The sequence below is a fragment of the Ciona intestinalis genome, chromosome 9 (assembly GCF_000224145.3).
Source record: "Ciona intestinalis chromosome 9, KH, whole genome shotgun sequence".
In the NCBI taxonomy this organism is placed as follows: domain Eukaryota; kingdom Metazoa; phylum Chordata; class Ascidiacea; order Phlebobranchia; family Cionidae; genus Ciona; species Ciona intestinalis.
Genome location: NC_020174.2, coordinates 320,913 through 334,869, shown reverse-complemented (window position 1 = coordinate 334,869; position 13,957 = coordinate 320,913). Strand labels below are relative to the sequence as shown.

The 13,957-nt window shown below is 37.5% G+C and overlaps 1 protein-coding gene across 1 annotated transcript in view; it reads right to left on the bottom strand.

Moving 5' to 3' along the window:
* The window catches only part of LOC100177749 (ubiquitin conjugation factor E4 A), a 17,407-nt gene that overhangs the window by 3,303 nt on the left and 147 nt on the right, over window positions 1–13,957 (bottom strand). The window contains exons 2-25 of the mRNA XM_002122706.3: window positions 13,659–13,818; window positions 13,195–13,273; window positions 12,945–13,021; window positions 12,567–12,713; window positions 11,774–11,963; window positions 11,507–11,628; window positions 10,973–11,129; window positions 8,988–9,097; window positions 8,466–8,580; window positions 7,921–8,049; window positions 7,387–7,485; window positions 6,642–6,774; window positions 5,999–6,117; window positions 5,663–5,763; window positions 5,306–5,393; window positions 4,591–4,723; window positions 4,089–4,267; window positions 3,548–3,654; window positions 3,083–3,196; window positions 2,563–2,681; window positions 1,950–2,082; window positions 1,574–1,683; window positions 1,038–1,182; window positions 452–609 (exon numbers count right to left, since the gene is read on the bottom strand). Of these exons, the coding sequence (XP_002122742.1) occupies window positions 452–609; window positions 1,038–1,182; window positions 1,574–1,683; window positions 1,950–2,082; window positions 2,563–2,681; window positions 3,083–3,196; window positions 3,548–3,654; window positions 4,089–4,267; window positions 4,591–4,723; window positions 5,306–5,393; window positions 5,663–5,763; window positions 5,999–6,117; window positions 6,642–6,774; window positions 7,387–7,485; window positions 7,921–8,049; window positions 8,466–8,580; window positions 8,988–9,097; window positions 10,973–11,129; window positions 11,507–11,628; window positions 11,774–11,963; window positions 12,567–12,713; window positions 12,945–13,021; window positions 13,195–13,273; window positions 13,659–13,760 (2,966 nt within the window). The 5' untranslated portion in view covers window positions 13,761–13,818. The remainder of the gene's footprint in view (window positions 1–451; window positions 610–1,037; window positions 1,183–1,573; window positions 1,684–1,949; window positions 2,083–2,562; window positions 2,682–3,082; window positions 3,197–3,547; window positions 3,655–4,088; window positions 4,268–4,590; window positions 4,724–5,305; window positions 5,394–5,662; window positions 5,764–5,998; window positions 6,118–6,641; window positions 6,775–7,386; window positions 7,486–7,920; window positions 8,050–8,465; window positions 8,581–8,987; window positions 9,098–10,972; window positions 11,130–11,506; window positions 11,629–11,773; window positions 11,964–12,566; window positions 12,714–12,944; window positions 13,022–13,194; window positions 13,274–13,658; window positions 13,819–13,957) is intronic.

Sequence of the window (13,957 nt, the reverse complement as noted above, 5' to 3'; positions counted from 1 at the left end):
CATGGGATGAATAAATGTAACTTACTTATCCTCACATGGTGGGGCAACAACAGTCGTTATAATACAGGTGTTCTGTTTCATACACCTCGTGCCGCTTACGAGTTACCACGTATGTAACTTATTTATCCTCGCATGGCAGGGCAACAACAGTCGCTATAATACGGGTGTTCTGTTTCATACACCTCATGCCCGTTTACGAGTTACCACGTATGTAACTTATTTATCCTTGCATGGCGGGGCAACACCAGTCGTTATAATACGTGTGTTCTGTTTCATACACCTCGTGCCTGTTTACAAGTTACCACGTATGTAACTTTGTGGGTGATTGTTGTTTTAGACAACTCATAAAGGCAATTGATATTAAGTGTCTTGCCCGAGAACAAACAAACAGACATTGGTAGCAGCATCGAGCCTTGAACCCAGTATCCACTGGTTATAATCATTAACAAACCTGAGCAAATGCCTTGCAATGGTTGACCGATCCACCGTCTTCTTAGATGAAGGTAAGATGACGGGATCTCGCATCAAAGTTCCCATGATTGGATCAAAGAATTCATCGGGAGCATCCTGGAAGAGTTCTTCCTCCGTTTGCTCTTTGTTACCAAGCTCCTGGCAACAAGAGTTTAAATATTATAACAGGTGACGACATTTTGGGCAAAACATATACGCCTTTACACACAACTCGTAAACATCTTTATTACACCACTCAGTTTTTGGTTTGCTGCATATTTAGAAGCATGTATTCTGTTTTGCTGCAACGTGAATCATCCAAAACAATATAAGCGTTAGATCATAGCGACGTTTACCATGGATATTTAAACTTATGTTTTGCATGCTTATATTTATAACAAAGTAACAAAAGTTAAATTTCATTTAAAAAAAAATCAAACAGCTTCTATAAACAGGATTTTAAAAGTTCTAATACAAGAACTCCAGTAAAGCTTTGCAGCTTTTGAAAAAAGTGCCAAAAACAAATGTTTTTAAATTTACCAGAACCAAAGTAAATCATGCCCTTATATTAATACTGTTATACTCACAGCAATCCTTAAAGATAAATTATGGATTTTCAAACTGAGTTCCAAACTATTTATCTTCCTAAGGACACGGAACGCTCTTGGGAAAAGATCAGGTTGGTAGGAACGTCCATCTTGTGCGACAGCGATGCAGAAAGTGTCGCCGTGTCTGATGGGTAAAATAGCTATGCTGTTAAACACTATAACTTTACTGCAAACAGAAAGCCTTGGTGTCTAGGGTCATATTATTGAACTTTATCACTTAATTGGGGCATCATATTTAATAGGTTGTGGGGTGTTTTTGGTATAAGACTAAAATTAATTGCAATGCGTTCTTGGCAACATGAAGCCATGATCGCTTGTCGTGTCACACATCCGGTGGTGATTTTTATTTATTTATAACATCATTGTAGGTGAATGTCGTATGTGTTCTTGGACAAGACACTTAATAACAAACCCTGATAATGTCTTGTTAATTTGCAGACGCTGGTAAAATAAACTTATCATTTTACCACAATAGCAATTTGATAGCAAGCAACAGCATCATATTAAACACTCACTGTAGTTGCGAATATATCCTACAAACTCCTTCCACCAACAATGCTGGTTTGAACGCACAGTGACTGAAATCTTTGACTTTCAACATGTTTTGTCTCGATCCAACCAAGTGCTGATGTCATGATGATGTCATAATTAATGAATAATAAAGATTATTATCAACAATTACAATACATGTGGTAATAAGGATAATTGTTTAAGGTAATATTTGTAAAATATGCCTAAAATTTTTACAAAATGTTCTCGCATTTTAAGTTTTTAACAATTACCAAGATTGTTTTATTGTCGTGGAGATACGGTTATATAGTGCTAAAAAAAATGTAACAAAAACAAAAAGAGAGAGATTCGTAGGAAATGTAATATTATTTTGAAATTTACCAATAAAATATGATTCAGCATATTTGCAATTCGATCGACCAACAAACTATGACACAGCAATTCTTGGACTTCCTCCATTTTGCTTAAGTAAGATAAAGCTTCGATTGTTTCGGCCGACATAACGTTGTAGAATCTGTTTGTTATATTGTGTTTGTTGGTATTAATAGTCGTGTATTGTAACACTGAGGATGGTTAAAGTTGATTAACTGAAACTGCACCATCCTCAGTGTTAGATGAGACAAGAGTGAGTGTTATATAAAGACCAGCTTGGTACTTGTAACACTGACTCTTGTCTAATCTAACACTGAGGATGGTTAAGATAATGCACCATCCTCAGTGTTTTTTTCTATATGAGTGAGGTCCAACAGCATGGCAAAGTACATAACATTTAATACATAGTTGGCCCATTACCCCAACACCCAGGATGCTACCATATGAACCTCACCAGATGTTGAAGTCTGTCGCTTCCCCAAAGGTAGGCCACAAGGGGTTTAATAGTGATGGATATGAGATCTTCCCTTGACAGCTCAGCCAAGGTTAGAAGACTGGTATAGCATTCACATATGCTAAGCATATTCCCGGTATTATATAAGGACAACATATACAACCCCACCTAGCAGTTGCCACATATTGCTCAAGAATCTTTCCTTTCTCTTTTTTCTCCTCAGGAGGAAGTTGCTCCCATTCTCCCTCATCTCTCTCTTGCTCCTCAATCTTTATCTTCCCCATGTACTAAAGTATGTACAATATTAGTTAACCAACCATATGGTCCCGTGTGTGGCTTCCTGGGACCACAAAACTAAAATGTCTATACGGTAATATTTGTGCTTTTTTTGCTTTTAATTCCAGTTTTACACAGAAGAGATTTGTCAGACCACTGCTTTCAAAAGTTAGTAACATAACAAAGTAATTAAATTTGTTGCAACCAAGGTTTTAAATCTCTCAACTACAAAATGCTGTTCAGTAAATTTAAAATGTTTAATGAGCTTTAGGAATCCGGCACTGCTATATGTTATCACATACTATAAAAAAAACTTGAAACTTTTTTTTATTGAGACTGCATTCTGGTATCCAGCCCTGGTTATACACCACATAATCACCATTATGATGTAATAATAACCTCTATTACTCACATTCATTGCTTCATCCATGAAATAAATGGAATCGTTGAGAAACAGATTGACGAACGTCAATAACAATGGAGGTTTAGCCGACTCTATGTTGGACACAGCTTCGATTGCGAGTTCCTGTTATGTAGGGTTGTGTTATATTTGGGTGATTCTATTTTTGGGTGCAAGGTGCCTGTCAAGGACCTGGGATTGGGCCAGATCTGGCCCATTACCCCTGGGTTGGAGCAATGTCCGTTAAGTGTCTTGGACAAGGACACATACACCGATCAGTGTTAGTACCGCCGATGAGCATCCAACCGGGTACCCTTTGCTTACGACGCAAGCGCATAAACCACTGAGCCACGACGCCAACAACTATAACAAAACGCAATTGTTAAAAATCTAATTGATTATAAAATCGGAATTTTAGGCGCTAACCATTCTACTCCACAGTAAAATATACAATATATGTTATTTCTATAAACTTACCCTTATCGCCTCCTTTCCTTCCCCGCGTTCATCGTTCCATAGAAATCTTAATATTGGGTAGAGAGGTCGACGATTGTTGAACTTCTCCTCGAAACGATCGCGGTCATCTGGGTGGATTAAAGTGAAAAACGTGATAATGGATGTGGTGGTGAAGTTTATAAGCAGGAGGTGTAAGCCACCATGTATGTAAGACCCGTGTATTAAACTCCTTGGTCTCCCACCCCGAGGGCCAAGCATATACATCAAAGTGTACTAACTTGACAGTGAGCATGAGGTGTATGAATACATCACGTGTATAAGAAGACACCAATGTTATAACTCGACAGCGGGCATGAGGTGTATGAATACACCATGTGTGTCTGGTGTATAAGAAAACACCCATGTTATAACTCGACAGCGGGCATGAGGTGTATAAATACACCATGTGTGTCTGGTGTATAAGAAGACACCTATGTTATAACTTGACATGAATACACCATGTGTGTCTGGTGTATAAGAAGACATCCATGTTATAGCTTGACAGCGGGCACGAGGTACAAACCTGTGAACTCGACATCAATAAACAGATGAATGACGCATGTAGTGAGATATTTCGAATGTTCGAACTCGGAGAAACTTTGTTTTCGTCGTTCAACTGTCGCGGTTGATTGCTCAGTTTCTAACGGCAACAAACCTTCCAACGCTTGACTAAACGTGGCTCGGAGATGAGGGTTCTGCATTCTGTGATGTCATAATGGGATTGTGTATTCCAAAATGTCAGTATTGTTTAAAATACGTAAGACTGGGCCATTTAACTGCAAGTAACCTTATATTTTTGGGACAGAATGGGAACTGGGTTGGAGCTCTTGTGTGAACATGAATAAAGGAATTCACTATCCCGAGCACTTCACTTTCGGACGTACCAGGGTGTTGGGGTAATGAGCCGAATTCCAGGTTTACAGAGACTTTAACCATACAAAATGAACCAAAAATAACGGTGTGTTACTATTTATAATTTTTCAAACAGTTACTACTGGTTTAAAAGTGTTGCCAGATATTTTTACCTCGACTTGTTCCCCATGTAGACAGCAATCAAAGAAATAAAAGTTGGAATAAATTTTTGCGAATCCTCCATTTGTTCGGGGTTTTCTCGGTTCAGATAAATCAGGAAATCAATCAAATTTTGGACGAGAAATTCTGAAAATATTTCAATGTTAAAATATATTTGGCAAATATGGAAATACTATTAAATATTTATACTATATTATTTTCTTCAATAAAACATATAATTCTGTTACTTATAAATAAAATAATAAAAGTTATAATATATTATTCTGGTACTTCTACTAGCAGGCATAAATTAGTATTGCCATCTTTCTGTTCCTCACTTTATTTGCTTCATCTGCCATACCAGCTGTGGTGTCAAACCCAAGTTGAATAACAAAATAATTATGTTTTTATTAGGGCTGTGAATTTTCCCATTTTTTGTTCAACCGTTAAAATAATTAATAAACCGTATTTTCACGACTCTCATTGACCGCTGTTAATTGCTTAAAACTCGATCAGAATATTTGGATATTATGTGCTCAAAGTGTCCTGTCTTCCCCCACCCTACTATAATGATACTCTTTACGCCCCATGACGTCATGGTTCGGCTAACGACTTGAACTTTTCGTTTGCGGTTAACCGGTAATTTTTCCACAGCCCTAGTTTTTATGCCAGAGAAGTCAAAAGTAAACATTTATCATAAAACACAGTTTGCCCACCAATCTAACTTACCAGGAATGTAATACAATGGTGTTGGAGGTGTTTCTGACAGGGGAAGTTTGAACTCACACAGTTTCGTGCGGTCTTCTGTCAGTGCTACCTATGTACAAGCATGAATGGGGGTGAAATAAACAGCTACCATTGTGGACATTTGTCTTTGGGCAAGACACGTAATGGTAATTGCTAAAAAAGAAAAAAACATTGAGGTTCCTCGGCTTATCATTTTATTGCTTTATTTGCACAGACTTATGATGTCTTTTTAGGCGAAAAATATGTATCTTATGCAACACTATTCATTGGCCTTGATTTTTTGTTTGTTACATGTTTACTAGCACTCGCTCCTGAAATTCGTTATTTGTTTGTAAATACCTGTGTAAGGAATTGCGCTGTGGTTGCAAAGAACCTCGTGCAGTTATTCACAAAAGTTGGATTGTAGATTGTTGCTTTGGTGGATAGGAGGTTTGCTAAGGCTGTGGATGGGTGGGACAACATGGTAATATTACAAGGTATTGTGGGGCCTTGTTCTATATAGGGTTTCGTTCGTTTTTTGTAATTGACAAGTCTGTAACACACACACACACACATATGCTGCGTAAACCCATTATGACAGCCCACAACATATAAAACCGTTTTACCCCAACCTACTATATAATAATGTTAAAATTTTTAACAGATCAAAAAACTTGATTTGGTGTTATCCATTACCTTTCTCAAATACTTGTTTAACTTCCGATTCCCCTTCAATCCCAGACGCCAAACTGTCCAAGTAAACCTCCCTCATTTTACTCAACATTTGGTTAAGTTTGTAAAGTTTCACCAATAACCTGTGTAATGGGTGGGATATGCTTTGCTATTTAGAATGATATTATATCTGTGTTGATTATTTCTATTCTATATGAGTGAGGTCCTACAGTGTGCCACTTCATGAAACCTGAAATTTAGACCAGAGTGGTTCATTACCCCAACATAGTATATGCACATTCTACTATATATGGGTGAGGTCCTACAGTGAGACATGCCATGGAACCTGGGGTTTAGGCCAGAGTTGGTTTATTTCCCCAACATTGTATATGCACATTCTATTCTATATGGGTGAGGCATGCCATAGGAGCTACGGTTTAAGCCAGAGTTGGCCAATTAATCCTGATATACAAATATATGATATCATAATAGTTAGTAGCATTAATGTTGTTGGCCATAATCAAAGACTTCTGTAATGTGTGTATTTGTAAGCTACGTTACGTTGGCCTTATATTTCAGATGCTGTTTTGTAACGACTAATATTGCCTCGCCCCCTCCCACAAGTATAAACAACATTTAACCATAAACATAGAAATAATATACCAACCCGTGAAGTCCGAGACAGAACGATCGGTGAGCCGCGAAGAAACATTCCGAGATAAAATTATAAGTTCCCGATAATTGTAATGTTGGCGGGTCTACTTCGGGTAATGAGAGAAAGCACGTCTCTTTATGGAGGCCTGGGGGTGTTTGGGGTTACATAAGCTCATATTTTGAATTTTTTACTGTATACTTATTAGACAACCCAATTGTGACCACTGAGTTGGATTTGTTAAGTGTCTTGCCCAAGAACACATGCGCCTACAGTGGCAGCATTTATTATGGTAGTTATGTAATGGCATATCATGGGCATAGATAGGGTGCATGGGAATGGGCATACGCAGCCAGAAAAAAATAAGGGGGGTTTTAATCAAAAAAAATTTCAAAAATAATTTTTTTTCAATTTTCCTTTTTTGGGTTTAAAAGGGGGGTGGCGACACCCTAAGCCCCCCTGGCTGCGTCACTGGGCATAGGCAGGGTGTACATAAGGCGGCATGACAACGTAGACTATTAAAACTGGGGCGACATCATATGTTTTAAGGCAATATTTAGCACATAATGTCACAATTTTCTTATAGTATACGTGAAACAGAACACCCGTGTTATAACGTCTAAAGTTGCCCCTCCAAGATGAGAATAAAATAAGTTACAATTATGCAGAAATAAACAATTAACTACAAAGTTACATAGTTGGTAACTCGTAATAAAATAAGATCAACAAACATTGGCATTAACATAGAAATCATATAAACCTCCTAAATGAACGTCTCTCTCCACTCTATCCTCGCAACCTGTGGCCGCACAATACGTCGGATCAATTTTAAGAAACTTATTCGACGACTTTGCATTTTCTGTGGATTGTAAAGTCATAATGGTTACTGTGACATCATGGTATTTATTAAAAAACAAGCAAAACATTTATAAACTACTTTATATGGCTATTTATTACAAGTCTACTGACAATTTATAACAGTACTAGCCTAATGTAATTCACATTCCATTTTGCTAGCTTTGGGTGTTATTTATCCTAATAAAGGCTTTGGTACAGCACATCCAATGGCGGTTAAGTAACATATTGGTGGAAGAGCTAAATCCTAACTATAACTGACCACAACAATTTATAAAAACAATAGTTGCGTAATGGCAGAGCACAAGCATATACCAATATGAGTTTTAAACATTCACGTCCAAGTTATAACGCTTTTGGATTTCATTTACCCTGATAAAAGCAACAAGAAAAGAACGTCAAAACATAGAAACAAAAACTCAATAAAGAATGAACGAACCTGATGAGTCCGCACAAAATGGAAGCGACAGACGCACCAACACTGACGATAAATTGATGAAAATCCCGTCAGTTGTGAACATACTTTTAGAGGGGTCAGCTCGCTCGTGTGTCCATAATTTTGCGCAAACTACAAGATATCTATGTTGGTGTGGCAGGAGGGGGTTAGGGGTAATTGTGATCTAAATATCAAGTTTGCAAACGGCGTAACTATGACTCTTAAGGTAGCCAAATGTCTATCTACTACCTAGCGAAACCACAGCCAAGGGAACGGGCTTGGCTGAATTAGCGTTTGCAGAACCTTATCAAGATAGAATATCACTTCGTGCAAGCGTTGGTTGGGGTAATCTTTATGGGGGAGCTTCTACAGTAGGGAAAGCCAAGGTAACTTGGATTTGTGCCAGAAATTGACCAAGACGGGAATTTTAAGCAAAATTTTGGGTAATGGGCCAAGTCTTTCCCATATAAAACAGAATGGTTTATTAAATGATTATTGTTAAAATAAACACATGCAGAAAGTTGTTGATAATCTTGATTGTTACTCACAAGCGTGTTGCGTCATCAAATCATTGATCCACGACAATAACTTGGTTCTACAACTTGGGTGACGGAGAATATTCCGGAACAAAACGTGGAGATGGGAGTGGAACTTATCCATGCACTAGGAGGTGGTAAAGAGTAAATATAAAACGTACATAGGCAACTAACTATTTAAAAAGCTGGGGAGGCAGGGATAGTTAGACACAAAATCCTGTAAAACAATTTGATTGCATTGTTTACTGATTAATGCAGCACAGGAATTTCCAGGGCCTACCTTGCCACCCCAGGTTTGGTGCCTATGGGAAGTGCAACAGCCAGGGGGGTTTCGAGGGTCGTGACTCCCCCCCTTTTAAACCAAAAAATTTTTTATTTTTTTTAAATAAAAAAAAAAATTTTTTTAATTTTTTGAATAAACCCCTCTTCCCTTATTTTTTTCTAGCTGCGCCACTGCCTATGGGTATGTGAGTAACATGCAAGTTATAACAACACAACATACACCTCATGCTTATGTTACTAACTTCTACCAACCATTTGAAGTCTTTCTTCTTCCCTCTCCACTCCACTTTGTTGTAATGTAGATATTTCATTGAAGAATGGATGAGTTGGTTTGTTGGGGTCAGTTACCAAGGATGATTTACCTGGGGTGGGTGGGTTGTAAGTTTAATGTGTCACTGCCTTATTGTGGGACACTACAGACACCTGGAGGCGCCAAACCTGGGGTGGCAAGGTAGGCAGGCCTCCCCTAAAATTTTCTGCATGACGTTAACTCGTAAAAATACAACCGAAAAGTTACATTTGTTTTTATATTAATACGTTCGTAACTATTCCTGCCTCCCCTGTTTTGATAAATGTGTGGCGCCTATGACCTGGAATGTAGGTATATTACACCAACACCCAAGTTGCTGTTATCTATTAGACTATTACAGTGGCGTCTATTTATAACAACGTAGGGGTTGCGACATTATACTATGTTAGCTGAAAGTAGGTATATGTAAAACACGTAAAATCACGCATATAACGTGTGCGGCATTTAATGGAAACGGTAAGATGTATAAGCCTGGCAGTTAATTGCGGTTCAGTGTTTAAAAAACTTAACATGAAAATATCATCATATAATTGCCGATACGCTGATTATACAGACGCACCGTTACTATACGATAATGGAGCACATCAGTGACATCACAATACCGCGTATGACGTAACATTGTTCAACTGACAGGTGCAGCATTGCGCAATATCTTACGTTAATTCTCTGCGTCACAATATTGTTTATAATGCAACATTTGACTTTAAAACTCTTAATTGCGAAACATAAAAGTTGTTCGCATCACAATTAAACACGTAACAATTTTGTGTTGGTTGACGGGCGCAATGAAGTTTGAAAAAATCATTTTAACAAAACTCGAGGAAACAAACAAAATTAATTAAACATGCGCCAATCATGTTTCACAACACACGATCAAAGCTGTGTTCGCCTATCACCGATCAAAGAAGCATTGCCGCCACGATCTCTCTTAGTTTTAATAGACGAACTTATCAGGGTAAGGTTTGCGAGCGAGAATAATGTTTCACATGTAGGCTAAATAATAAACGTGACTACGTGTAAATTGCTATTATGTTGCAATAATCGACGTGTGAAATGTGAATTGCTATTATGTCGTAATGAATCCACGCGGGAATCCTTACTATTTCGTAACAAACATGCTGCTTGGCTGAGGAAAATATCGTAAATAAATATAAAGCAGTGACCGACCCGATTTAGGTAGCTTATTTCTGCCTATTTTACAGGCAAATTACATTTATTTTACACGTTAGGGAGGCAATTCATGACATGTGCGCGTCTTAGAAAAAGAACACCTATTTCTATAGTTAAATTTTATCCTGGTTCGCGAGATTTTAGTTTAATTCGAATTGCTTTCGGGAGAAAAGCAGCTTTGGAAGTAGACGTTAGACGACATTTGAAACGTAGAAATTGACTAGTAAACATTCCATTCTCACACAATAATAGAATTGTTACCGTAACAATTGGCGATTTTGCGATTATCAATGTGACGTAACGATTGTCTGACGTAACACGCAGCCGTTATAGGTAACCGCACAGCCCGGCGCAGGGTACAAAATTATCTAGTTTATGCGTTAAGAGTATGAAGGCGTTGCATAGCTACCATAAAGTAATTGTTTGATGAAGTTAAATATATTTATTTAAGAAGATTTTGAGAATAATTTGCTTTTATAATTGGAAAATCCAGGGGTTGCTGCAACCCCTGCAAAATTCTCAGGGTAGGCCTGCATACCCTGCACCATATAAATCGACGCCAGTGATCTATTATATGGTGCATAGACGCAAAACCTGGGGTGGATATTGTTTGCAGTGCATTTAATAGCTTGGGAACAATAAGTTAGATTTGTTTCACAGGATTGTGTGTCCAACTATCTCTGCCTTCACTGCATAGTAAACAGTCTAGTGCCCACTAGTAAACCACACTACTAAATAAATACCACACAATACTCACGAAACAACAGTCCTAGAATAGTTAACAAGCTTGTAGGTGTAAGTGGATTGTGTGGTATGCCTTTGTAAGTAAGAATGATGTTGGCAAATTCACTGATGGTGGAAAGTGAGGCAAGGACACCGACGGTGTGCATAAGGTCGGGCTCGGCAATGGTAGACTGTAATGTTGGGAAAATTTATTTAATGTAAAATTTGTTTTAAAAGAATATATATATACAAAGCCGTTGTTTGTTTTTTTATTTTTAACTGACTTGCATATTTTTGGAACAGGGGTGATATCATGTTGTAGCACCAGATTTTACCCTGTTGTTAGGTGTCTATACAAACAAGCAGAGCCAAAGTATATTGCATTCACCACATTAATCAATGAGGTTTCTTATGTTTGATGAGTGTAACTGCATTTTAACAATGTCAAATAATCTTAAAATTAAAAAATCAGTTGTAGGTAAACTTGAAGTGTAAGATTATGAATAAAACACAAAGCAATGGTTTTTATAAGCAAGTATTTTACACACAGCAATGGTATCTCACTCACCTCCTCTTGAGTTATTAATCGAACAATCTTCCTAAACATCGGGTCAAACAATCTTTGTATATCTGTCCCTTCAGACTTCAGTTGAAACACAACGTCTTTTAAACATTCAACGATGTTTGATTCTGTGGAAAAATACAAATAATTTTGATTCCATAAGCAACAAGCATTCATTGGGTGGTAATGTAGGTATGTAGCCCAACTTTAATGGAATAACTTTAGCCAAACAATGACAATTTGTAAAGCAATCAAAAAAACAAAATAATTTACTTTGTTTATAAATATTTTTGTAGAGTTGTTCTTGTTGTAGCTGGTTCATTATCCCAAGAATCAATCGTTTCTCTGTGATATCTTTGCCTTCAAATATCTCTGGGGTAAGAATAGATGTGACGAGGGTACGTACGATAAGTTGATGACATTTGTGGAGGGTTGGTAGCAGTTGTGGGGGGGAAGTGGGTTTCTGTGGAGGGTAAGGGGTGATTTACATCATATATACCAGGTAATTCACTGATTCTCTAATACAGTGCTCTTCAACCCTGTTGCGGCGAACTCATGCACCCCTGTTTGCTTAAACAAAAAACTAATGACGCTTCGCAATCCCCAGTGATCTGAGATAAAGATTTCATATAAAAAAAACTGTAGTAAAGTGGCTAAATTTGTTAAAAATGTTCAAACTGAATATTATTGCTGAAAATTGTTAAAGTTTGTGATGCAACCTTGTATACCCTTTTGTACTGGTGCACCCATGGCATATTTTGGTGCACCTTGCACACCGGTTAAAGAGAACTGGTCTAATACATTTATAGGTGCCTAACCTCCTTACTCCTAACATAGGTATACATGCATGTCTTGAAATAGATTATGACACCCTATGTATAAAATCGGGGCAGGCTATGCATAGTAGCGGGTAAATTGGTTATATTACATCAATTAAAAAAAAATAACATCATGACGTAAAGTGATGATACGTATAGTGGGAAGACTTTGATTTTCAAAAAAAATGGTAAAATTAAATTGACATTTTTACTGTAAGAATATTTTCTAAGGTTAAACCACCACCCACCTCTGCTGCCAATCTCTGGTAAGAAGCGAATAAATACGAAACCGGATTCAATTCCGTTGCATCTTGATACGCTTGACTGGTTTTTGATATGTTACGAACCGACACAATGTTTTCTACTTCGTCTAATATGAGGCGTGAGAATAACATCTGTGATGTAACAATGCTGTTATTTAGTGAGCAAAGTGTAAAAGTCATGACTTCTATTCTGCATAAGTGAGGTCCTACAGCTTGGAACGCCATGGGATGTAGGCCAGAGTTGCCTGTTACCCCGACACCCAGGGGGCCAACTTTGGCCCATCCCAGGTCCCATGGCGTGCCTTGACACCCATACAACACAAAATAGACACACCTCAATTAATAAACAAAACATATACATACGTTTTCATAATACGGTAGATCGGGGAGTTCCCCTGCTTCATCCCCTTCCATTATAACAAGGCAGTTCAGTTCAGAATCTGAGGAAAAGATCAATATGATGTAAACGTCACCAATCCCCATGAAATTTGTCTTGAACCCGATAAATGGGAATCCTATGGCAACTTTCTTATACACTAGACACACATCAGAAATATAATGACCATCTTATTGATTTAAATACCAAATATAGAAACAAAGTTGAAATATTTACCATCTCTATGTTGGTTTGAAAAGAGAAAGATTCTTTCCAAAACATCGAGTGAATGGGAAGTGTCAGTGAGCATTTGTTCCTATAAATATAATGCAATTAAGATTAAGTTACACACGACAACATGCGTGTTATGGATTGGTGGGTAAAGCTCCTGCATCACAACAATGGATTTGATGACTGTGCTACCATTGTGAGCGTGTTATGTGTCTTTAATGGTAATTACTCCAACCCAGTGATCACTAATGGGTAGCCAAATTGTCTTTCATTTACAAACATAAAGTTACAACACACATAGTTGTCATACTAAAAATATAACTGCCACCAAGTAACACAACATAAATTTATATTTATCATTCTGAAAACGGTGGTAAAGATCATACTATTAAAACAACAAAGGGAAAGGAATCAACAATAAAGGACAGTCGTTAAAAACAAGCTATGGGTGAAATATAAACCATTTTTACCTCTTCATTTTCATTTTGATTAAGTTGGGAAAATTCCAACGCTTCTTCCACCGTTGGAAAAAGTAACGAAAACGGGTTGTTTTTCATTGAAGCGACCTCCATGTTTGTTCTCACAGTGACAACTTTCGCACAAACAAATTTGGATGACCTTGTGCTAAAAATATGAATGAATGAATGTAACTTACTTTATTCTCGCGTGGCCGGAAAATGACAGTCGTTATAACACGGGTTTAACACCTCTTGCCAGCTTACGAGTTACCATGTATGTTACTTTGTGGGTAATTATTTTTTTGGGGGAT